At 48.6% G+C, this 26,566-nt stretch overlaps 2 protein-coding genes across 4 annotated transcripts in view; one reads left to right on the forward strand and one right to left on the reverse strand.

The window, feature by feature from the left end:
* Positions 1-667: 667 nt before the first annotated feature.
* LOC122384150 lies at positions 668-3,730 on the forward strand. 2 transcript variants are annotated; one of them, XM_043371201.1, is made up of 4 exons: positions 668-1,580; positions 1,941-1,990; positions 2,471-2,681; positions 2,997-3,730. In XM_043371201.1, exons 1-4 carry the CDS (start codon positions 1,533-1,535, stop codon positions 3,402-3,404), a joined length of 717 nt encoding a protein of 238 aa, XP_043227136.1. In that variant the 5' UTR covers positions 668-1,532; the 3' UTR covers positions 3,405-3,730. The 2 variants fall into 2 exon arrangements, with proteins under 2 accessions (XP_043227136.1, XP_043227135.1); XM_043371200.1 differs by lacking the exon at positions 668-1,580 and having other exon boundaries at positions 1,591-2,681.
* Positions 3,731-15,890: 12,160 nt separating this feature from the next.
* LOC122384151 (protein FAM50 homolog) overlaps positions 15,891-26,566 on the reverse strand; it is a 31,403-nt gene continuing 20,727 nt past the window's right edge. For both annotated transcript variants that reach the window (XM_043371202.1, XM_043371203.1), the window contains exons 5-6: positions 17,595-17,749; positions 15,891-16,761 (exon numbers count right to left, since the gene is read on the reverse strand). In XM_043371202.1, the coding sequence (XP_043227137.1) occupies positions 16,531-16,761; positions 17,595-17,749 (386 nt within the window). In that variant the 3' untranslated portion in view covers positions 15,891-16,530. The remainder of the gene's footprint in view (positions 16,762-17,594; positions 17,750-26,566) is intronic.

The raw sequence follows: 26,566 nt of genomic DNA on the forward strand, positions 1-26,566 counted from the left end.
AGTAAACAAAAGTAAAAGTCTAATATCTTGAAAACCGGTGAATATTTTTCGATGAAATTTGGTAGATATTCGTTTTCGCTCTTTCTGAACCGAGCGACATCACTTTCGTGCCAATTCATTAACTTTTTTGAAGGTGGGAGGGTCCCTTTAATGCACTAGTTCATGTACATGTATGCGCAGATATAGTATCATCTCAGCTAAAATATATCTCTAATTCATGTTCAACACACTCTAGTGTTGTTACAAAAATTAACTCATTATATTTTCAATTTATTTGACCTATTATGCCTGACGAATATTTATTTTTCAAAAAATAGGTGCTATCTCCAAAATGGAAATTTTTCAGATCTCGGGGACCACACCATCGGATTCCTCGCAAAATTTTGGCCCAGAAAACACTAAAATTGGAGATGGGTATTTTCAAAAGTTATTTACCGTCTTTTGGGGCAATGTGTGCCGTCAGACGGAGTTCTATGATATATGATATGAGATGTCTGATATGATATCACGGTATATCACGGGGTCCATGGGGTTCAGATATCTCTGTCGGCCGTCGCGTCGATCAGCGCCAAGCGGCCCTGATGGACGCTGACGGCGCCGTAGTTACGTGACCCGCCGCTAGTGGAGCTGGTGGCGGGTCAGTCTGACCCGCCCCAGCAGTGCGTGCTCGCCCTTCGCGCAGCTCGGGCGCTCCCCGGTCGCCGGTATTAGAGGCGGTGTGGGACTCCGTGTCCAGTGATGGAAGAGCTGAGTACGGCTATCCGTGCCCTGTCAGACAGGTTCACTGTGATTGAGGCGTCAGTGAGTGCAATCAACGACCGCCTTGAAGAGCCCAACGCCGGTCGTCGGCACGTGGCTCAGCCAGAACAGGCTATTGAGCCGACTGAACCCGTGAGTACAGAGGGGTTCGATTTTGGATCCTACAGTGATCTCCAGGCAGAACTAAAGACTGTTCGTGAAGGAGTGGCCAAGATCAAGTTACCGCAGGACTTGGTCGTTGGAGATTCCCGCGCCGGCGTGGGGAAGAACGACCTGCCGCGTTTTCAAGTGATTCAAAGGTGCGCGAGGTTCCAGGAAACCGTTCTTAAGGTTTTGTCAACCGCTTCTGCTACGGATCCTGTGATAAACCAACTCACTATAGTCGCGTTAGCCCAAACCCGTTACTTACAAGAAGAATATACCAACTTGCTTGTCTCAAATCAGTTCGACGATACGACCGCTCAGCTTTTCAAGACTCTGCAACAAAACCCGGCGGCTTTCCCGCCGGGCGCGGTGGAAAACCTTCAGCGGGCGGTGACGATCGCCGGGGCGCGGCAGCAGTCACGCCAGGTCAGTCACGTGCCCGACCGTGCCCGCTGGCGCGGTCCGCCGCCGGCGGCCGCGCGGTTCGGCGCGGGCCCAGCGTCGGCTGATTGGAGGAGCCGCGGTCGACCCGGCCCGGGCTACCCGCAGCCGTCACGTGACCTGTCCCGGCCCGGTCAGCTGCAGCACGGAGCGGGGCCGGGGCCGCACGCCGCTGAGTGACGGGAACCATGGTGCTTCGGCCGGCGGCCTGGTCGGATATCGGCGCGTCTGATGTGGTAATCGAATGGGTAACGGATGGGGTTCCCATACCGTTTTCAAGTGAGCCTGAACCAAAAGTATTTTCTAATCCAAGGTTCACTGATACTGAAGTTGATTTTTTGAACAATGAACTCATTAACCTGGAATCTAGAGGTGTCGTTCAGAGAGTGTCAGAGACGCCTCACTGCGTGTCCCCACTAAAGGTTGTGCCGAAACCTAGTGGGAAGTTCAGACTGATATGTGACCTCAGGTATGTGAACTCACACTGTGATACACCACGATTTTCGTCTGAAGGTATCGATGTTTTACCCGAAATAGTACGTGATGCTGAGCAGGCTGTAACTTTAGATTTACGTGACGGATTTTTTCATTTTCAGATCGAGCCACAATATCGCAAGTATTTAGGGTTTCAGTACGGTGGTTCTTGGTGGGTGTGGTGCTGCTTACCTTTTGGGTTACAATGCTCTCCGTTTTATTTTCACAAATGTATTCGTGCCGTTGTTAAATATTTGCGTGATGTCAAATCATTGTCACTCATGGCCTATGTTGACGATTTTTATTTATGCTCCACAAAAGCAAGCATTGATCGAGACCTTGGTGTGTTGTTAGAGACGCTCAGTACCTTAGGTCTCGCTGTGAATTTTGAAAAGTCACATCTCACGCCCTCGGAGTCGGTAACTTATTTAGGCTTTGAAATTCGCTGTGCTACCGCTTTGAGCCCTCCTGTGATTACGGTTCCTAAGTGTAAAGTTCGAAAGTTGAAGCAAGACATTTCGAGGGCGCTGAAGCGTAGTTTCATTTCGGCTCGTTTGCTAGCTCGGATCGCTGGCCGGTGCATCAGCATGCTGGCGGCAGTCTTTCCGGCAAAGCTGAAATTGAGGAATGTGTACCGTCTCCTCAATTCCAGGTCATCCTGGGAGGCTCGGCTCCTGTGGTCGCCAGGAGCGAGAGAGGACCTGTCGTGGTGGGTGTCCTCCCTCGACGGCTGGAACGGCAGGCTGCTGGTGCCGCCGGCTGTCTGCGAGCTGCAGCTCTTCACCGACGCGTCGGGCTCCGGCTGGGGGGCCGTTCTCTCCACGCCCAGCTGTCAGCTGGCGTCCGGATTCTGGGATCAGCTGGTGAGCAGACAGTCAGCGAATTATCGAGAGCTATTAGCGGTTTATTTTGCTCTTCGCTCGTTCCGTTTTTCGATAGTTGGAAAAACAGTAGAAGTTCTGTCGGACAATGTTACTACAGTCGCTCATATAAACAAATTCGGTTCATCCAATGTTAGCTTAGACAGCATCGCACAGAACATCTGGTCGTTTGCTTTTGACAATAACGTTTCGCTGGTAGCGCATCACATTGCAGGTGTCTCGAACACGGGCCCCGACACCCTGTCTCGTATGTCGGCGCGTCATGAGTGGGTGTTGCACCCGTCCATCTTTCGACAGCTGGACCGGATGTTCGGGCCGCACACGGTGGACCGCTTCGCGGCGGTTGGCACGGCCCTGTTGCCTACCTACAACAGTCGGTTCGCGGACCCATGCTCGTCAGGAGTGGACGCGCTGGGGCAGACGGACTGGGGCGCCGAGAACAATTGGGTAAACCCGCCGTTTCGCCTGATCCCGAGGGTTCTCGACGTCATCGAGGCGCAACGTGCCGACGCGACGCTGATCGCGCCGATGTGGCCAGGCCAGCCGTGGATGGCACGCCTCCGACGGCTGTGCACGGCACCGCCGATCCGGCTGCCGCCGGTGACACGTTCGTGTCTCCCTCTATCGGAGCAGCAGCGGATCGAGCCACATCAGAACCGCAGGTGGACGCTGTGCGCCTGGAGAATCTCTGGTGCACACGGCTAGAGGCACGAGGATGGTCGCGAGCCGCTAGCAACTATTTACGGGTGAGCTTGGCGAGCAGCACACTCGCAACGTATGACCGATACATTCGTGATTTCTTTGTTTTCTGCGGTGCTCGTGGAGTATCGTTTCCGCCAGATGATTCCGCTGTGCTGGCTGATTTCTTCATGCACCGGTGCGGGTCGTCGGACCGGCCGCACTCCACCGTTCGGTGTGTTTCTGCGGCCATTTCAGCTTTGTATGAAGCGTTCGGAGCGGATAACCCTGCTAGGGATCCGTTCATTGTGAGTCTCCTGCAGGCCATCGTTAAAGGGACACTCCCACCTTAACATCAGTTTTGAGTTGAGATAGCCAAATTGGTGGCCATGGCCTGCAAATACCGGTTTGGGCACTCACAACATCGACAAATGCTTTAATTCGGAGATATGGAATTTCAAACTTGCAGTTTTCGGATTCTAAGGGGCTAGTGCATTGGTATGCCCCCTTAGAATTTGTGACGTCAGCGGAGATTAACGATTTTTAAATCTTTTACTAAAACGTTTGGTAGCTCGCGGTGGTATATGATGCTTTGCGCGCAACAAATGCCGCACTTTCAAATAAAGTCGCTAGGAACAGCGGAGATCCCAAAAAGTAAACAAAAGTAAAAGTCTAATATCTTGAAAACCGGTGAATATTTTTCGATGAAATTTGGTAGATATTCGTTTTCGCTCTTTCTGAACCGAGCGACATCACTTTCGTGCCAATTCATTAACTTTTTTGAAGGTGGGAGGGTCCCTTTAAAGGGGGCACGCGCGCCCCGATGGTTCGATCTGCAATCATGGATGTTTCGGCGTTTGTCCGCATGTTTCAGTCTTGGCCAGACAGTGCAGAACTGTCTACCAAACAGCTACGGCTGAAAACCATTACTTTGTTATCGCTAGCTTTAATGCTGAGGCCGTCTGACGTCGCGCCACTGGCTAAGAGGTACGAGTCCAGTACCGGTGTTATCTCTGATTTTGTTATGTCAACGGACCAATTTCAGTTTAACGCGGACGGTTCTCTCGGTGTGACCTTTCTCGGCGTCAAAAATGACAACCAGCGTACGGGCTTCCAAGTTACTTTGCCCCCCAGTCCTGATAGCAAGCTAAATCCTGTGGAAGCACTCAGGATTTATCTGGCTCGTACGGAATCGGTGCGTTGTCCGACTACTAAACCGGCGTTTTTAACTTTCGTTAGGCCTTTCAAGGCGATATCTGCTAGCACAGTCGCTGAAGTTCTGCAACAGGCCATCACTGCCGCCGAAAAGTTTGGCCTGCCGACTGGCCATCGGCCGAAAGATTTTCGGCCGACAGGGGCTACTCGGGCGGTTCAATTAGGCTTTGACACTGATGATGTACAACGTCTTGGCCGCTGGAAAACACGGTCAGTCTTTTTGGAGCATTACGTGCACAACGCGATTCAAAGCTCGTACACGGAGCAAATGCTCAAGTGATCGTGTCAGTCTGATCAGTCGTGTGTGTGTTCGTCCTTCTAGAGCCAGGCACTTGTGCGATTCGTTCACGTTTTCCTTTTGTTTCTCTCTCTCTCTCCAGTGTTTATTGCGTTGTTTGTTATAATACATGTAAGGCGGGGGGCATTCCACGTCAAATCAAACACCGAAATCCGTCATCCCCTTCGATTTTTCTGAAAATTTGTAGGCAGACTGGGCATGGTTCAAAACTGAGTTACGTATAATATTTTCGAAATTTGATAACGTATCGCTGAGATATAGGTCATCGAATATAGCGAAAAATGCCACATATCAATTCTTTAAATGGCTATAACTCTGGTTCCTTTTCTGGTATCAAAATGATATTAACAGGGTTTGATAGGCAATTGATAAGGCTTTGAATTTTAAATATAAGATTTAATTGAAGTGACCTTGAAATGCATTTGACCTTGAATTAAAACAGAAAAATTTAAATAGCAAAAAACACGTCACCTTCGATTTGGGTAATTTTTACATATTATGTCCGTCACAATGTTCCTAACCATCTGTGAAAAAATTGGAGTGGGCCATTCATAACTTCGCGGCAAACGCCGTTTTCATGCATCAACATCACGCAACCGCGCGTGACCTTGAAAGACAGAGTCAAGACATGCTTGCTTGTGTACACTTTCTGAAATGAATGATTGCTGATTAGTGATATCCCAAACTCTGCGAGAATGGAAATGCATAGTCATCGTAGTCAAGCATTCACGTTCCATAGTAAAAGTGTCTCAGGCAAACGGTATTTTGCGGTGAATTTTGAGCCGTGTGGAAATGCATCATGAAGTAAATTCAACGAAAACATTATCACGCAACGATATCTTCACGTCTTTTGATCTTCACTATACGAAAGAACATACATTTTTTAGTATGTATGGGGAATTTCTAGTTAATCCAATAATAAATATGGCAGTTAGAGAGGCCTGCTAAGAGTAACATGTCGCCGGCTGAGGCGGGCTCGGCCGATGCGGGAAACGCAGCAATCACAATTTTGTGTTTACACGTTCATATTTCAATTGTTTACCACCCGATTTTCAAAATTCTTTCACCATAAGATTGCCTGTACATTTCTTAGTCTTCTCCCAAAATTTGACGCGAATCGAACGTAATCAGCGGTAGGGAGCGCGATGTAAAGACGGAACCGTTCCGTTCCGTCCCGGCACAGTCTACAATTCAGGCGGCGCGTAGCGGTCGGCGCCGGCTGCCGAGTCGCCGTGTCGCTGCGGCGACAGGATGTTCACTTTACACACCGCTATTACTAGAACAGTTGTGAACCGATTTTCTTATTGCTTGTACGATGAGATGTCCAATTCAATTTTTAACAGGTAGCCATAATTAATTTCGCATTAATCTTTTGAGATATTGGCGAAAAACAGGAGGGGTGGGCGAAATTCGCTCTTCCCCCTCCACTGCGCGTGCTAACATACGTTTGCATATGTGCAATTTTCTTCAAAACTTATGAATGGCCCACTCTAATTTTTTCACAGGTTGTTAAGAATATGGTAGGCAATAAAATATATGAAAATGAGCCAAATCGAAGGTGACGTGTTTTTTGCTATTTCAATAATTGTGCTTAAGAACAGAGTTAAGCAAATTTCAAGGTCATACATTTAAGTACAGGGTGTCCCAGAATTGATGGCGGTCTTCGAAAAGTTCGTTGACCTTAAGTTGAATATTTTGCAGTGATGTATTTTTCAAAAAATCATGTGCAGTGGCATGCGTGCTTATTGTTGCACGTGCTGACTTACTTTCTAGCATATAAAAACTCGTCGATATGTCTCTATCAAGCATTTCTAAAAATCAATGTCGCAAAGCCCTGAAGAGGTGTCCAGCATGCGCCGGGAGCACTCTTTGGCAGTGCGCTCCCGGGCCGTCGGCATGGTTATCGGCGGCATGAAGCCAGGGCAAGTTGCTCAAGACCTGGAGATTCCAAAACGGTCGCTGGAACGCTGGCTTGCCCTTCACCGTGCTGGCAAAGGGCTTGAGAACCAGGAAGGACGTGGTCGCAAGTCCACCATCACACGCATCGCCAAAATCGTCATCGCGAAGTCCGCCTTCAAGCGGGGGCATTCAACCAGAAAACTGTCCAACAAGCTTTCACAGCGAGGTCATCCGGTATCAAAGTCCTCTGTACACCGTTATTTGAGGACCTGTCTTGGTCTCAAGCCTCTCAAGCCGCAACTGCAGCCTAAGCTGTCCCCGGAACAGAGGCGCCGCCGTCTGGAGTTCGCCAAACAGCACTCCAGCTGGACCATTGACGACTGGAGACGGGTCATTTTCAGCGACGAGTCGCCCTACCAGCTACACCACCCACCCAACCGCCAAAACGACCGAGTTTGGGCCCATGGCTCTTTTAACGTCATCCCAACGGAAACTGTCAAGCATCCGACCAAGGTCATGGTGTGGGGCGCGATGAGCTTCCGGGGGCTGTCTGATCTGCACGTGGTCCCCCGCGGCCAGACTGTCACCGCCAGCTACTACCAGGACAACATCCTCGAGACGGCCCTGAAGTCCGCGTTGAGCAGAACCCGTGAGAACGGCCCTCCGACAAAGGTCAAACTCCACCCTGACATGTCCAAGGTCATCTTCCAGCAAGACGGCGCCCCGGCTCACACCGCCGGCACGAGCCAGCAGTGGTGCGAGGAGCACCTCCCGGACTTCTGGCGGAAGGAGGTGTGGCCACCCAACAGCCCGGACCTGTCTCCTATCGAAAACCTCTGGGCCATCGTCCAGAACAAGATGGACGAGATACCAGCTGCGACCTCCAGGGACGGCCTGGTAGACAGCCTCAAGCTTGCCTGGAGGAAGATCCCGCGCGAGACGCTGGACAACCTGATCAGTGGCATGCCAGAGCGCATGCAGGCGTGTGTGAAGGAGAGGGGCGGATGCATTGGTAAATAAACCGTGTCACCATGCCGACTGGTTTTTGCCACAGGGGCGATTATTTAGACCGCCATCAATTTTGGGACACCCTGTAGGTGCAATTCTAAACAAATGCTTAAGAAATTACCTAAACAGTATGGTTTATTTCATTCAAATCAAACAAGTACAACCAAAGTTATGGTCGTTCAAAAATATAAAGATGCAACATTTTGTAAAAATTTGATGCCCTATATTTAGAAGACCTGTGGTCAGAATGTGCAAAAAACATCAATGTAATGTCCGGGGCCACACAGGAACTCGCTCACAAATTTATAATGAAATCGCTGATGGTAAGGTGCAAAACAGCCGATTTTTGTTCGATTTGACGTGGAATGCCCCGCGGGTCACAGTAACGTTGGTTTTATGAAACCGTAGTTACGTGACCCGCCGCTAGTGGAGCTGGTGGCGGGTCAGTCTGACCCGCCCCAGCAGTGCGTGCTCGCCCTTGCCGTGGTTGGTTGCTGGCTAATGTCGGTTGAAGGTTGATGCAAATGTTGAGGTGACGGGATCTGTGGAGCGTCCGGGCAGCGGAGAGTCTAGCATGTACGCTGTATTGCGTTGTTTGTTATAATACATGTAAGGCGGGTCACAGTAACGTTGGTTTTATGAAAACTGAGATAAGCCTCCCCTGGCAGCCATTTTTTATCTACCGCATGTCCGGGATGGACAGAATCGGCGGCATTCCATCAGCACACTGGAACACACGGTAAACGCTCATATTATGTAAGCTAACGCATCATTTCATGGACGGCTTAGGAGTTAGGAACCGGGGAGGTAGGTGAGTGCTAGGAAGGTCCACATACTTGTACACTCAATACACGATCTTCATGGCTAAGGACTGTTTGATTCGTAACAGATTGACTGTAAGTTGTAACGTGACACTGAAAATCCTATCTGCACCCCTCCAATTTGTGATGTTCCTGTATTCATTTGTTAGCTTTTCGCACTTCCAGTTAAATAGCAGGGCGGAACCATTCTAATACCGACAAATACAGCTACAAGCCAGCGCTTACATCAAGGATGAAAGACATCCTAGCTACTAGCCAGCGCAGATCCGAGAGGAATTAAAAAGCTTAACCTTGCCTATTAGTAGTGACTGGTTGATGGCTTCAGAAACGTACAATATTGCGCACATTTCGTGTGCATAACAGCGATTACCAATTATAGGCACCTAGGTATACATTAACGACTTAACACGTAACAATTTTATTCCATAGTACGGGACGGAACCTTAATTAACCCTCGCCGGCACAGGGGGGGGGGGAGGTTGATGCAACCCCCCCTAAGGTTTTTCGCGAATAACTCGCGTAAGAAGCGGCCGATCGCGACGAAACTTTCAGTACCCTCGCATTGATCAATTTTACACCTACCCTGAAAATTTCATGACCCTGACCCCAATGACCTTTGACCTGTGACCTCTTTTCTGTGACCATGTTTGGCCGAAATCGCGGTTCGGCGCATGTCGGCTCGCATTATCCGCGCGTTTGCAAGCTTTTCGTGGTTTCAAACGTTCAAACATGTGATTTGATGTTGCTCCCATGCATTAGGGTGGGTGTCAAGGTCACCTGAAGGTCAGGTCAGGTCATTGACCTTTGGTGACCTCGGGTGACCTCGGTTCACTTTTTCGAGTTTTACATGTTTCTAGGCTAGTTTTTGGAGCTGAATTAGAATCTAGCAACCATTTGAACATTTACGAAGTAGTTTTGGTGCCTTCGTAACATGTTACGAAGCTGTCCGAGGCGGTTGACACGTATTACGAATACCCGTCACAACCCCTACCGGTTGACCTGACCTGACCTGACCCGATCGATCTGGTATAATGCTTAAAGACATCATCTATGATCAAAACTAACACGATATTCGTGATCAGCACCCCGGAAAACCACATAGCAGCCACACTTTACGACTTTCTAACAGGTCCCGATTTTCCCGGTTTTCGGGTCATTGACCTGACCTGGAAGGTCACCCGATGACCTAGGACCTTAAAATTTGGTATCATCGGCTTCCTCTCGTGACGGGCAACACGCTCGTTTTTTTTCCGCGAAGCTCTAGCTCGATCAGGGGCCAAATGCGAGGGGGGGTCGTACCAACCAACCCCCCCCCCCCCTTGTGCCGTCGAAGGACTCAAAATGGCCTGTGCCGGCGAGGGTTAATGGCTTCTGTGTCTATATATGCCCTCACTGTGTCAGACATAAAAACTGAAGTGTGCTTATTAACTTTCATTACCGTGTAGGCATGTAATAAATACATAAGCGCTAGGGTGGTCCTTATTTTCGAAAATCGTATTTGGATATCTTGCGCCCCTTCAATCGGTGCCGTTTAACGAAAAAACATGTCTGTCAAAATTTCAGATCCCTACTTCATTATTTACTGGTAGCTCAACACTCGTTCGTTCGTCCATGTTGGCTCAATGTCCGTTTCGTCGATCAATGTTCGTTCCCTCTTCCTCAGGTGTAACGATTGTCACGCAAACTTCTGGGTAAATGGTGTCCCCCAGTGATGAACCCCTTGGCTCCAAGTTCCCAGTAGCGGCGGAACACCTTCAATTAGGGGGGGGGGGGCACTGCCGACTTTTGGTCCCATTCTTTCTCTGCAACGCCCATAGCGCTTATGTTAAAATGATAAAATTAAAGGGGGTACGGTGCTCCGGTGAACCCCCCCCCTCCCCCCACCGCCTATGCAATCTCCCATCCCGCGGCCAATCTCTCGCCTACTTCCTCCACCGCCACCACATCCTCTAGGAAACGGTCCGGGAAGCGGCCAACCGGACGTTAGAGAAAGTAGAGGAGTTCTGGGCCAGGGCTAGGATTCCCACTCAGCACAAGGGGTGAGCGTTCAAAATAGCGCCTTCCTTCTCGCCCAACGTGAGCCAGAGAGACGGGATAGAATGACAGAGGCAGGCATGGCGCTCCATTCCCAAGAAAAGAGGAAGAGGAGGAGGGATGACGCCGAAGAGAGGAGGAGGAGCAAGGCGTCGGAGTAGGCGCGGGCGGCAGCCGACCAAGTGGAGCTGGAAAGCATAACCTCGAGTAGCTCCGAATCGTCACCACTTCGCGGAGCCGTGAGACCTGGCCCCAGCATGGGTACAGGCACTCTGTCATCCCGAAAGCGTGGTCGAACCACGGTCATCACGCCGCAACTTTCCGCTTACGTCTAACGTCTGACGTGTGTGTGTGTGTGGGTGGGGAGGGGGGTCGGTTGGACCCCTCTGCCGTTTGGCTCCAGATCGCGCTAGAGCTTTGCGCAAAAAAAAAACGAGCGTGTTGCCCGTGACGAGCGGAAGCCGATGATATCCAATTTAAGGTCCTAGGTCATTGGTTGACCTTCCCGGTCAGGTCAATGACCCAATGGTCAGGAAAATCGGGACCTACAAGAGCTTCGTACAGCGAAGCTATCATGTTTTTTTGGGGTGCTGATCACGAATTTCATGCTAGTTTTGATCACATATGATGTCTTCATGCATTTAGACCAGGTCGGGTCAGGTCAGGTCAGGTCAACCATTACGCGTCCTGCCGGCTACCCATAGTAGGTCTCAACTACCACTGATCGCGTCGTAACACGTTACAAAGGCACTAAAACTACTTCGTAAATGTTCAAATGGATGCTAAATTCGAAATCAGTCCGAAAAACTGCCCTAGAAACATGTATAACTCGGAAAAGTGACACGAGGTCATCATAGGTCAATGACCTGACCTGACGTTCAGGTGACCTTGACACCCACCGTAATGCATGGGACGAACATCATTTCACATGTTTGGACGTTTATAATCGCAAAAAGACTAGAAACGCGCGGATAATGAGAGCTGACATACGCTGAATCGCGACTCCGGCCAAACATGGTCTCGAAAGATAGGTCACAGGTCAAAGGTCATTTGGGTCAGGGTCATGAAATTTTCAGAGTAAGTATAAAATTAATCAACTCGAGGGCACTGAAAGTTTCGTCGTGATCGGCCGCTTTTCCGTGAGTTATTCGCGAAAACCCATGGGGGTCCATCCGACCCCCTACACATACGAGGGTTAATATGCATTGAGCCACCAAAAAGCATCCGCCGATTTCGCTCTTTTTGCTCTTTTTCCACGTTTCTAGACAAATGGCATCATTTCAGGGGGCGCAAACGCGAAAAAATACAAATTAAAATTTTGTATGGAAATAAGGACCACCCTAATAAGCGCGTTATGGTATTCATCTAACTACACCTTATGCAAAAATTGAACGCGGGCTGAAAGATACCTGAGCTCTGCCAAGCGTGTGTCGAGCGGCCTGTGACTTATGGTACATACCTACTGCGGAACTATGGTGACATTACATTATTTGATTTGAACGGATACGCATTTGATTTGAACGGTAACTTAACGTTAACCTCAGTATAAAATATAGCGCTTGCATCTAAATGAAATCATTAGATCGCCTATAACGAATCATCGTGGCGGCTGCACGGACGATGAGGACGCACGAAGGGTCGTCTGCCTCAGTCGGCAGTGTGCGGCCGCTATTAGTGGCACTGGCCACTGAGGCGCCCAGCCTCAATAGCCTCTCACGATGTGCTGACGGGGCGGGCCGATATGGTGCCAGCGCCAAATCCGGCACCGATGACGTCACCGGCCACAGGTCAATAGTCGAACCATACGCCGCCGGGCCGCCGGGGCTCAGATTACTACTGCGTGGCATTGGATTAAAATACAGGCGCTAACAAAGGAAAAACACACGAACAATATAGCTGGTGAATGGTGATACAATTTCAGATCCGGATATATAGAGTATCAAAATTACAGTTCAACTTTCGAAACAAGTCAGGCCAGCCTGTCAATGAAAGAAGCAAATGCATTTCTCGTATATTTTCATGTTAAGCTATTTTGGTGACTTCCATGATACCGTTATTTTTCCATATATCGATACATTTTATTTGTACGGACACAATAACATTTGATGGGTACCTACCCGTATCGTCAAACCACAACGACCTCGCTAATTTTCGATTAAATGCTCTAACACAGGGTCTGTCCTCATAGATGTTCATCCCCCTTTAAACTCTGCTGTATCATTATCCTCCATAGCCAATCATAGCAATGACGCGGAGCTATTCTTGAACCCTGCCCGGACCTATGTTCTTGCCTACCGTAATGCGTCATTGCTGGATCAAGTTCACTATTTGGCCGACCGAATCGCGGAACTGGTAGCGCAAAAAAACCCTCACGCGAGCGCCCACCGAATGAACGTAGCGCAGTGTTGTGTCGGCCGACCGTCGACATTTATACCGCGGCTCTGCAGCGCTGGCACTGCACGACCCCGCTCAGCGACCGCAGTGCGCTCTCGGACTGGTCATTATTGGGAACATAACGCGGTCATTACGACTCAGTCGGCCACCATCGGCGACCGAGAGGCGGCGGTCGGCGGGCTCTCAGACCACGGACCGCCGGAAACGGTGCGGGGGCGGCCTGACGGGGCCGACCGGGGACACTGCCGGGTCGCACTGCCGGCGCCGCGACAGGCTGACACCATCCCCGGGCAGACTGTCACCCGTGACAGGCGAGACAGCAGCGGCGACCCAGACGGGTTAACCCGCCCCGCCGCGACCCAAACCGGTAAACAACGCCCACGCTCAGCCGTCAGATATCATTAGGGCGTCTCAATTAGACGTGAAGTGATTGATCAATCGCCATTGCGGCGTCAAAACGATTTAAGGTAATAAATGACCACACGATATCAGTCTGCAGGATATTGCCTATTGTTGACAGTCCCGTTTCATAAGTCATCCTGCTGTCTTTCTGGAAGAAACACAAGCACAGTTTCAAACACAATTTTACGAGGTTGTCAGGACAACATCGTAGACGCCTGAAATCTGTAGGAGTTTGTGACGCCGGTACCCCTAGCCCCATCTGTCTCATCTTAACCCGCGCCGGGCCGGGGGGGGGGGTGTTTGAACACCCCCCCTTGTGGTTTTTCGCAGATATCTCAAAAACGGCGGCGCTCCGCGCCGCCGTTTTTGGCACACCTGTTCGTGCATCTTTTCCGCACATGTTGTGAAAATTTCAGACCCAGGTCACCTTAGGTCAGGTCACCAGATCACGCCAAGTGACCTCACCTCAGAAAAAATAAGAATGCTCGTCATAGCTACACCGACTGAACGATTGCCTTGAAACTTTCAGCGATTGATTAGAGCAACACTATCTATAAAATGTATATCTCGGAATTTTGATATCGGTGACCTAAGGTCAGGTCAATTTTGCGGCCTCTCCATTATAAGTCAATGGGAGAAAATTGAAAAGCGTCTGTTTTGCACGAACGCTATTCTAGACACTCTCCAACATCGAGATGTAGGTAAAATAGACACACTGAACCAGAAAATGGCAACTGTAACCCCTCGTTATGTCCCCGAGGTCATCTCAGGTCACGAATAGAATCTAACAGTTTTTCGATGATAACTTCTGATAGAGGCGTGCTAGAGCGCTGAAAACGCCTTAGATGTGTTTGGCTCGACGTTGCGGATCGACTGATATGCAACATGACCTTTTCCGGTCAGGTCATGACCTTGACCTGAGGTCAAATTTTCAAGTTGACCTTTCAAGGTCAAATTATAGTTCAATCGACGCGTCTCGACGAGAGGAACACGATGCTGGCAAAAGTAATGTCATAGCTCTTTTGAGTCAAAAGTTATTGCCGAAAAAACGTTTTTCGTAAAAACGGCTATTTTTGGAGTTTTTGCCCTCTGGAGGCTAAACCGTTGACCTGAGGTGAAATCTGAGAACATTACTCAGAAAGGTCTGTAAAAGGGCTATCAAATGCGCTTTTCCGCGGCGCTGTAGCTCTATCGGTTCCCGAGATAGCCGTTGGCAGTTTCCAAAATGTTGAAATAGTCAACATTTTACCTTTGATGACCTCTGGTGACCTGACCTTTGACCTGACCCAAAAAATGACCGAAGTGTTTTCGTCCTTATTTTTGACGTTCTTTCGATTACCGCTTACCGCGTGTCGCTACGTGGCCCAGGAGCCGAGTTAGAAGGGGGGGGGGGTGTTCAGACACCCCCCCGCGGCCCGGCGCGGAATCTCAGAGCACCGGCCCGGCGCGGGTTAACCGTCTGTCACAGCAGTACCCCAGCCTCATCGACCCATCTTAGACAGTCTGTCGCGCCGGTAGTCCAATCCGCGCGTCACTGACACTGATACCGCTGATCGAGTCAAACAGGGGGCTAAACATAGCACCGCGCAGAGCGTGCCAGGGATGCAGAGCGGACGGATTTGATGCGAGCGGCGGATGGGACAATATGGTGCCGTGTTTACCCAGTAAAAGCGCCGTAGAAAGGCGAGATGAGCGATATCATTATCCTCAGAAAATATCAGCGTTTGGATTCAGAGCCTAATTAGAGAAAGTAAAAGCAACATGCAGAGCCCCCCGTGGATAAAAGAGGCAGCAGAAACATACTTCCGGTAGCTAATGAGCACCATCAAAGCTACCCACGGGTGGACGAGCGAGGAAAGCTACTTTCGTCTCCCTTAGCCGTTCTTAGAAGGCGTGATCATGGCATGATCTGGCCCTTGCCTGTCCCCACGGGCTGATGGCATGTCTCGCCCGCGTGGACGGGGCATGACAGACTCTCGACAACTCCGGCCCCGGGCGGCGCTTGAAACGCGTCATCCCGCCGGCAAGCGTCCGCCCAACTCTGTCCACCGTAAATAACTGCCACCACGCACCGGCGGCCGCCGCTTCTGGGAGCGCGCCGCGCGCCGTCAGACAAGTTCGCCGACTCCAGCCGGCGTGGGCTCGGAATGGACTCGGTCACGCGGGGAGTTGGCGTCTCGCTCGGCGGATCCGAGGGCGTACAGAGTCGTGTCGGGGGACAAGTTGGCGGTTCTGGCGTCAGTGAACACCGCCGCGTTGGCAAACTCGGTCGGCCGAGCGGCGTCCTAGAAGCGGTGCGCCGCCAGGTGGGACACAATTTGTCTTCGTGTCACACGATCCAGACGTCGCGGAAAACCCGGAATTACATTGCTCTCAGACGTTGGAGCAGACCATTCCGTTGACTGAAAATGAATAGAGAGAAGCTCGACGGAGGGATAGTCGTTACAGTTCTCGGTCGTTTATTTACACGAGCATCAAAGAACAAGGGCAGACAGAACACTCGTTGATTATAAACACGATGCAATAGCCACCACACAAATGGTTTGTACAATGAACGTCTGGAACGAGACACAGGTATTCCACGCGGAAGATAGTCCGACCCTCGTCCCACCCACACTGCTGCGGGCGGCAAATCGACGCGCCCAAACACCGCTATCAGCGGACGCTCGTGCCGGGGCTGGCTGACGTCACAGGTCGGCCGCAGAGCCCAGGATCCGTGGCGCCGAGCAGGGGGAGGTAATCCAGCCAGTGCATTACAACGCCCACCGAACGCCCGCCAGAACAACAGATGGGAGCTCAGACGGCGGCCAAATTATGCCGAGAAGCTTCGCCATTATTCATGAAAGATCAAAATTCACGAATGCAGCACAGAATGTGAAATAATTTCCGTGTTTGAAAGATAAGCCATCATGAGAAACATTGTTTGTTTATACACTTAATAAGTCATAAAGGAATAAATTTTATCGAATGTAGGTAAGTACCACAATTATGAGACGTAGCCTTCCGTAAACACGCCCGAGCCCTTGGCATCTTTCACAGTCTAAGCACACGATTCACCAGTCTTCCGCGCTGTTGACGCAGATCACTTGCCTTTGCTCTTCTTGCGATCATGGATGCTGTACTTATCGTACGTTTTGGTGGGGTCGAACGGCTCCCATCGACTCGCCGGGAAGATGTGCTTGTTACGCTCGTACCAGGAGCGCATCAGCACTTTTCCTGCGTGGGATTCGTCTTTTTCCACCCGCGAATCGGCCAGCATTCGGATGTCGTCGTGGACGTCAAAGTTGAACAGCGGCCCCGACTTGCCGCGAGCCTGAGGAGACCAAAAGAGAATGTGAGAGCGGAATTAACGGTCCAGACATGGTGGGTTATTGTATTTGTGTTCAATTAGTGAAGCCTTTATACCTGACAACCACAAAAGGGCAGGGCGGCGGCATGGATTATTTTCCAACAAAGCAAATAAATCATCATCAGCGATAGGCTTGTAACGGTACCCTCAGCAATAAGATAGCAGCCGTGCAAGTTTTCCCTCTGGTGGCTGTTTGCCTAACTAGTGTTCTCTGCAATGTGCAATCACGGCGCCACCTGTTGCACTAACTACCGCTGCAAAAGGTGGCTCACAGAACCCGGTGACAAAATGGCTCAATGTGTAATCAAAATCACTGCCCCAACTAGAATCGTAGAGTGAAATCTTGCAAGCGCAGCGTTCCCAAGACGTTCCATTATCAAATTAGTAAGCCTAATGCCTGGAAGTATTGACGGCTGTTTAAGCCCGGAAATAAGGAAGAATAAAAATGAAAAACATATGTCTTGAACTTTGGAAAATACGGAAGAAGAGATCAACTGCGCACGATATAACCCAGTAATAAATTTAGCGTGCTGTTCCATAAACCTCTAAACAGCAATAAGCAACTTAATCAAATTATCAGAAACAAAATGACGGGAATAATCAAATTATCAGAAACAAAATGACGGGAATCACCAACAAAGAAAAAGCGACGATCGACGAGAGGCCGGAGGTTAAGGGCCAGCGGTCGGGGGTCAGCGGTCGAGGGACAGCGGTCGAGGGTGAGCGGTCGAGGGTCGAAGAGCGAAGAGAGCACCGAGCTTCGACAGTGGTGGAGGGTCAGCGGTCGAGGGTCTCACCTTGGTCACGATAAAGTCGTAGAAGGTGTAGTGGTGCGGGATGATGAGGTCCTCCTTGACGTACATCAGCTGGTCGCCGGACACAGCTCGCAGCTCCGTAAACTCCTTACGCAGCATCTCCAGACATCGCGACAGGAACTGGTAGATGGAGTTACCTGCGAATAAAACAGCGATATCACACATTGACCATGGGCTATCAAACAAATATAGCTCGTATGTATGCACGGCCATGCACACAAACGTTGTTCACTGATCATTTGTGACACATAGGCGCGACAGGCTATAACAGTAAAACGATAAAATTATGTCTCAGTGATGATTAACAACCCCATTTGCGGCGGCGATGCCGGCTGATAGATTCCTCCCCATTCTCATCCACTAGATTCGTCAACCGATTGGTGGTCAGGGTCACCTATCAGCCAAACAAGCTATAAAAGGTCCACGTCCGTACCGCTATGGCCATCAGCCACACCGGCAGCGACCTATACCATCAGCTGCACCGGTGAGGGAGACCGCTAAGGTAACATTCCACCATTCCTCCATTCTGCCAGTAGTGGCAGCGGGCCGCTCACAGCAGCAGCGGGTGGTTCACAGCGGCCGCGCCCGGTCCGAGCGGCCAATTAGCGGAGTTTGAATCCCCCACACCCCCTTCTAACCCGTCAGGTGGGTCTGCAGACGCACCGCCCTGCTGGGAGCGGACACTGAGGCACCAGTGGGAGCGCCAATCACATTGAACACTCAGGGGGGGATTAGCACACGCACGTAACACTTCTGCGAATTGTAACAAAGCCCTCTAAGTGACCTCGATCATTTGCAAGCGACGCGCGGAACTCGCCGGCTATTTTCGGCTACAGAGTAATGAGACGAACATTCCGTCATTGAGTTTTATCATGATGGCAGGCCGGGGAGAGAACGTCCCGACGGCGGCCAAGGTCACTGCCGGCTCCTCGCTTCGGTCACTGGGTCGGTGGTAGCCTTTCCGGGGCCGGGGAGAGCAGCTGGGTCGTATCACACCGCGGCACCCTGTCCACGGCGGACAGACGTGTCCCTGTTTCTCCGAACATCTGATATGCCTGAATGTCTCAGCTGAGCTGTCCTTCGAGCTAGCATCGCGGAAGGGGAAGGAGACGGGGACGACACTTATCAACTGAGAGTCCGCGGCGCGTGGCCCGGCAGGTGTCGGTTCGTCTGTTCGTACACCGCACGTCGCACGGTTTTCACAGGAGCGGCGCCGCCGTCTGCTCCAGAGACCGGATTGTCAGAGGTCGGTGACTCCGAACGAAGCAGGTTGTTCACACTATCCGCTCCGGACTCCCGGCGTCCGGACTCGTTAAGCCGCTCGACTCTGGGCGGTCCGCTCAGTCTTCTCAATTTCCCCATTTCCTAGGTGGCTGGTTGTGGACGGTCTTTAGAAAGGGATCAGCGATTCTGCGAGGCGTTGCCATAAATGGAGAAAGTGGGTTTGAAACTACTTCCACAGTAGGTGAGGACAGGCCGGAGCTGAGTGAACTGGCTGTGGGAACAACATGGAACAGGTAACACTAAAAACGCTCCTCTCAGTCCGACGAACCCAGTGAACTCAATGAGAAAGTCTGTGTTCTTAGTTTACCGAGTGCTGACAGGGGAGGCGGAAAGGCCCACCTCCGTTTCCAGGAAGAGGCCTCAAATGAAGAGACGTACAGATGACTCTAGCCCTGGCATCCCCTGTTCACCGCAATGCCGCAAACACCGCGTGGTCGCTAAAGAAAAGTAAGCTGCAAAGGCAGATATGTTTGTATAATATTGTGTCTATGCCTACAAATTTTAGTGCAGTTATCCGATTCGACACAAATACTGAATATTGCACAGAGAAAAGCAAAATTGATTAGGAATATGTATATTCATGCTTTAATCATGCAATGCGCTCAAGCCTCAAACGTAAAGTAGGTACCGTAAAGGCTATTTGAGACAGTGAGGGTATTTGAGACAGTATTTAAAGTCGCTATAAAATGAAGATCGTTTGATTTTTTGTGATATTTTTGCTCAGGGAGATGTGGAATCGAGCAGTAAATCGCCTGTGCAAAAATTAAGCATAAATTTCAAACGGTTTTTATTTTATAACAATTTTAAATACTGTCTCAAATAGCCTCACTGTCTCAAATAGCCCCACATTACGGTAATCAACTTGTACTAACACCTGGAATGGACGCAGAAATTCTGAACATGGACGCACAGGCTTAAAGCTAACAAGTCTCATTTCAGATTCATGCTGTAAATTTCTTAGCCACACGGCCCTAAATGTCTGAACGCTCATAAATGTCACATGCCAACGAAAGGTACCACTCAATTCCAAGAAAAACGTGATCCCGACGCATCCAATGAGGAAACATTTCAATATAGCATAAGCCGCATTACTTAATACTTAACTACTTAACTACTATTACTTAACTAGCTACGAAATAGACCCTTTGCACTTTTGTTTTTTAAGCTGGTCAAAGTATGAGTGGTGATGAAATGCTTTTTAGTTTAGATGAGCGGGTGAAGCCTTTAGATTAGGCATATATTGCACCTACATAGCCGAGCTCCTGATGGAATGAGAGCAGTGAGCACTTATAGTCGCGATGAATATATGGGAGGTAGGGTAAATATTTCGAGTTTCATTTTCACGCTAAAACCTTCTTATCCGTCGGTATACAGAATACCAAGTAAATCAATCAAATACCATTAAAGGGACTATCCCACCCTCTAAAATGTTGTCAAAACCAGTTAAATTGTGCCCGACTTTATAGATTGGATGACCATGAACACGGTTCTGGCATTTATTTTTCATTAAACATCTTAGGCTTCCCATATTCCAAACACAAACTTTCAAATATGTGACATCACAGCCCAAAATTACCTCCTTCCCCAGGCCACATTACTGTCATAAAACTGATTCTTTTTACTCTGTAGGCACCACAACAAAGTTCAGACCAAGTTTTAAGCGATTTTTCAACGAACAAACCCATTTAAATCAGGATGACTAAACGAGGTGACGTCACACTAACGGTCGCTCCATGTTGAAGATAGGGCCTTGCACAAGGCCCATTTTCAAATGAAGGGAACGAATTTCTTCAACACCAAGAGGCCGCGGGGGTTGCAACCTAGATAGATAGTAGTTTCTGAACCTCGCCGCAAACTTGGCTATCTCAACTCAAACCCCATGTTAAAGGTGGGATAGTCCCTTTAAACATGTAGGTACAATAAACATGCAACAATCTTGCAAGACCAGCTTTTTCACAGTTTAGACAACTTATTTTATGGGAGGTACATTTTATGGGAGGAATATATGGGAGGTAGGGTAAATATTTCGAGTTTCAATTTCACGCTAAAACCTTCTTATCCGTCGGTATACAGAATACCAAGTAAATCAATCAAATACCTTTAAACATGTAGGTACAATAAACATGCAACAATCTTGCAAGACCAGCTTTTTCACAGTTAAGACAACTTATTTTAGGAGGCCCGGCTTTTATGTAACTTCCAGTCAAATAATCAGGAAAATCCGGAACTTATCAAACCTGTCTGGGATCATCTAAGCGCCGAGAAAAATTAATCCTTAGGTAATCACGCTATGCGGCCACCTACCGACTGGTATTTCCTATCCGTTCCGCTGTGCTTGAAGAATGGTCAATCTCACCCAAACTGAACAGTAGCGAGTGCTGAACTTACGGCGAGTATCGATATAGCTCTAACCCAGGAAAACGAATGAGCCGATGGGGTTTGTCAAATCATGCAACTTTTTTGATCGATTTCTGATAACTGATAACTTATGCTGTTTAACAGGCACCAAGAGGTGACAAATTTGATCGATTTAACTGCTTGGACACCCTACCTATCTTCCGGTCCTGCATCTGATAGATCGATTAAGCACAAAGGAAAAAATAAAGATTCGAAACTAATGGATATCCATGCTCCGAGTCGGGGTTCCCCACAATCATGTTTTCCGTGTTGCGCCGAAAGGGGTCTCGGCACGGGAGGACACAGCAGACACGGATTAGGCACGATCAATGCTAGTCGAGTCTGTATAACAAGGCGTCGTAAATATGTACGTCGTACCCAGCAGCCCGTCTGGTCTGAGTCCGTGCATATTCTCTATCAGTCAAGGTCATCTGCGACGCTACCACCGAAGCCCCAGAATAAAATCAGGTCGAGGCCGGGCCTCTTGCAGGATCGTTTGTTTTCCGATTGCGACGCGGACCCGGTCTGTAAGGGGCGCTGAGAGTATCGTGTCCTGACGATGGACCCGGGCGTCAGCTGAACTGTGTCACGGTCACGTGCACCGTGCACACCTCACAGACGGGTCCATCGGGTAACAGATGCACGTCAATAAACAACACCGAGCCTGTGCAGTGTGTGCAGCGTGCAATGCGCAGCCGTCATTTAGCAGCGGAGATTCCCGGCACGATTGATGCATGCGGCCCGAGAGACAGGATGATTCTGAGGCCAGCCCAGACCGCCGTCTGGATAAACGGGAGGGGCAGAAATTGTATTCATTCACACATACTCTTCTTCGATTCCGAGAAACATCACGTCTAGTGGAATCGAGCATAGTGAGAATTTCAGGACAGATATCAGTAGGCGGAACTATGGTCAAGCGTACCCATTTTCGGGAACGCATTTTCGTTCCCATGTTTGGGAACGATAAACCCAAATATGGGAACGCCATGTAGGCATTATTTAAAACAAGAAAAAGAACCGCTAAATGACGTCCAAAAAATATAAAACGATCGTGAACCGCCTGATATTTGTCTCAATATTGTTGGAAAGAGTTAAATATTGTAAGGCCCATCGTATTTTCAAATCGTTCCCCTATTTCTAAAGCAGTCCATCATCCGGGCCGCGAGCCCAAATTTGGGAACGCTCTCGTACACTGGCGCTGCAAGCGTTCCTTATTATGGGAACGGCGTACCCAATATTGGGAACGATTTCACCGACGCCTTTCAGGGGCTCTTTTCATTAACCCGCGCCCCACTGGGGGGGGGGCTATTTATAGCCCCCCCCCTCCCGTTTTTCTGCAATAACTTCCAAACCGCTTGACGGATCAACGCCAAACTTTCAGTACCTTCGGCTGCATCAATTTGACACCTTGTGTCAAAATTTGAACTTCGTAGCTACCATAGGTCGGCCGGAAATGACGTCAGAGTGACGTCATGTTCATCCGATTTCGACGCAAAACATTGAACCACGGCAATCGCTCCCAAGAGCTCAGTTTTTAAGCTAGATCCAATTTCTTTGCATGAAAGGACTCAGAATTGACCGCGCTATCAAACTGCTATCTCGGATTTTCAAAGTTTCGAAAATTTTGAAAATTTTATATAATATTCAAAATTTATATTTTTAGGTACATTTTTTCAAAAAGTTTGTGACTTTTCGAAAAAAACCGGAATATATGTGACAGAACGCATGATTATGACTAACTCTAGCAAGTTTTAGCTAAATATCTTCAAAAATGGCCAAGTTATACGCATTATTGCAAAAAATTCACAATTATTAATTTTTCAAATCAATTTTTCAGTACGTATTTGACATCGTACACCAATATAAATGGCACCATCGTGTTCCTGAGCTAAAACTGCATCCAATAGACACCTTTTTTTGTTGAAAAATTTTAACTTCAAAATTTGACCTTTTTTGACCTGAAAGTGACCTGACCTAAGCTAAATTCGACTCAAAATGACCTCGAATGACACAGACGACATCAAATTCGAAATCCACGGCCTAAATGGACCATAAAACATGTGTCACCTGACCGACACATGATATAATATTTTCGTGACCTGTGATGACCTGACCCTGACCTGAAAATCAAAGTACAAGTTTGGTACCCTCAAGGTATCTAGAGCATCTGTTCACGAGTGTGGAAACCAAAAATGAGCCTGATCTGACTTGTAAGACGGCGGCCAGAGCCCAAAATGTGAACAAGCCAAAATGCTAATAATTTTTACTTTGAACTGACCTGTGACGTCATCGGTGACCTCGTGGTCAATGAAATTAGGTTTCGCTCGACAGTTTTTCCGGGGCTATCAGACGCCGTTTGAATTTCGACGATCGGCCTAGTAGTTTCGGAGTAAGGAGGGGGGGCTATGAATAGCCCCCCCCCCCCAGTAGGGCGTGTTATACACAGACCCCAGTGGGGCGCGGGTTAACAAGCATCACGTCCAACGCCGCAAATCATTGTTAACACAACAATCATCAGGCAAGACCGTCGCATGTTTCGCCCGGTCTTCTGCGCTTTTATTCCCGTTGATCTCGCAGCGGGCACGCCCCCCTCTGCAGGATTACGTAATTCACAACGCTCAGCGATGTTCAACAAGGTCTTCCATACCTATATCCACCGTCCGCGCCGAGGGTGGAGACATGTCAAGCACCTGTCTGTTTATCACCGATAGTTGACGAGCACAAGGAAGTATCCAAAAATGGGAACGCTGAATATGTTACACCCTCAAAACACCTAGTCCCAATGAAAATCTAATTTTTTCCTTTCTTAGTGAGTGTAAGTGGCAAAAGGCCTGGTAGGATGGGCACGAGGAATGATCGAAATCAGCATAAAAATTATAAATAAGCCACACAGAGCGACCTATATAAGAGAAATTCCCCCAAAACGATCATGCTTAGAAACACGGAAGACAAAAACCACGCTCATGACGCTCCTTATAAAACAACGCTAAACAGCTAGCACAGTTAGCATCCAAATAAAATATGTCTTTCCGGGCTGATTAAATACAGCTGAATAATTTTAAACCACTGAAACTGAGTTTACAACAGTAGTTCGGTAAAATCACTGACGTTCCACGCGGTCGTGCGCCCCGACACCAAAAGTCAACAATATTGCCTCGGGACTGTCCGCGTGTTCGCTTGCATATGTCAGCATCTGGTGTCGCTAGTATGAAACTTCATAACCAGGCGAAAATTATTATACTTGACCTCAAAATGTAAAAACGCTTCATTTTCCTTAAAATTGCATGTTAAATGTAGTATAACCCATGTTTTCACCATTCCGTCATTTCAAATAATCATTAAAAATATCATTCGACGGTCAATTTCCTTGTTCAACGGTCAGATTAAAGATAATTTTATAGAGACTTAGTAGATACTTAAATAAGCGTGCACTTTTTTGAGACGTGGTGCACTTTTGAGTTTTCGTGGACGAACGGCCGAAAAATTGCCTTCCATTCTCATAAATGGGAACGCCCGTTCCCATATTTGGGAACTCCGTTCCCAAAAATGGGAACGTTCCTTTATTTGGGTACTCATGACCATAGTTCCACCTACTGATATATCAGCCTTTCGCACCCTATGGCCGATCTGATCAACATCGATCAAACTAACGTCACCGACCATGAATTATTAATTAATCATGTGGAAGATGACAAGATACCTCAAACTAAATCCTGGTTTTCTGAGAATTCGTGACCATATACCCACATAGGTACACCACCAATATGTAGATGAGCACTTTGATAATACCAAGATATACCAATCCATAAAGAAAAACAGCGACAAATAATGGGCGAAACCTTCGCATATTTCATCAGCGGATCTTTCCTTCGCGGTGACAACCAGTAGGATTAGTCAAGAGAGATTAACCGCACTTACGTTATTTCATTGAAGCCTTAAAACTCCCCGATCGGTCTATTGCAGCCGATGTAAAATTAGTCATTCCCGATGGGTTTGAAAACGACGGCACTCGCCCAAACCAGTCCGATATTGCCTCCCTCTCTGATGTCAGCTCGTGCCCAGACTGTTACCTGGCAGCCCTTCCCTCCTGGCGCGTGAACTAGGGCTCATATCTCAGCTCGAATCTGCCTAGTCATTCACACTTGCCGTTGTCATAATGATTCGGCTGTGTTGCCGAAGAGTGGGCCGGGATTGCATTGGGAGAGCGACCATGTGGGGTCATTTTTGCCCAATGCTGGCGAGTCGTCGAAGCGATTACCGCAGGGATTAGGGCGGAGCCGGTGCAAACAAACACTGCTCCTGTGGCGACCGCCGGCGGACACTTATGTAATGTCCGGTCTGAGCAGAAAGACATTGCGCGCCAGGCAGCCACCATTAGCCGCCACAAAAAGAATTGCCTGCCATTATTTATCAAAATTAAATATCGTCAAGAATAATTACAAAATAAACCAGTACACTTTCAGCGGTATAGGCGAGCTGACTGGAAATTCGGAGAAAAAATTGGCAGCATAAATCTGAGAGCATGTTATTATAAAGAACCAGCATACCCTTTACATTACATCTTGGCTCGTAATCTATACCGTGAATCAGCAGCACTGGCGAATCATATTTGAGCTTTGTGTTCGGGGAATCCAATCAGTATCTAACAGGTTTCCGACGGACGGTTAAATCTAATGACAAAATTACTGTATTGAGAAGGAAGCGGTGCCAGCTATTATGTAACCCATGGTCACTGCTGCAAAGCCGCTGATTATAATCGGCAGAGTCACTCTATATAAAAATACAGACGTTCACCTGGCGGAAACTGATAATAAAAGATGAATCCGCAAACAGGAAGAAAACCTCTTTTGTCAAATTACCAAATTTCTGATGTTCTAATCCTAAAACCTCGCTCGTGCCATGCTAAACTTTCCCCGATGATGAAATGTATTATGCCATGTCGCTCCCTATCTCATTCTCATTTGGAAGTTGCAGCAAAGTTGACAGAACCCCATAACTAGTAGACGAATGAAAGCTGAAAAGTCGCAAACGCAAGATACCAGAAACACACCCAAATCGGAGGAACTCCGCGCACACTGCTACTTTACGTCTGTCTTGGATAGAATTTTATGCACGGTTTAACTGAAAACTGGACACCTTGATGAGATGACGCGGAGCGCCGACATAACTCAGTTCTAGAGAAAGAAGATTAATGGGATCAAACGCACAGGATGAGGTCTTAGAGACGAATATTTCCGTTACTTGGGCAGGGCAAGACAGAGGGTGCGATGTAG

This window comes from Amphibalanus amphitrite, unplaced genomic scaffold (assembly GCF_019059575.1).
Source record: "Amphibalanus amphitrite isolate SeventyFive unplaced genomic scaffold, NRLGWU_Aamphi_draft 000182F_arrow, whole genome shotgun sequence".
NCBI lineage: Eukaryota > Metazoa > Arthropoda > Thecostraca > Balanomorpha > Balanidae > Amphibalanus > Amphibalanus amphitrite.

Coding starts and splice junctions, on each gene's coding strand:
- LOC122384150 (XM_043371200.1), top strand. CDS start 2,100: ATGGCCTATGTTGACGATTTTTATTTATGCTCCACAAAAGCAAGCATT. Junction 2,682..2,996: donor CCGGATTCTGGGATCAGCTG/GTGAGCAGACAG, acceptor ATCTTTCGACAG/CTGGACCGGATGTTCGGGCC.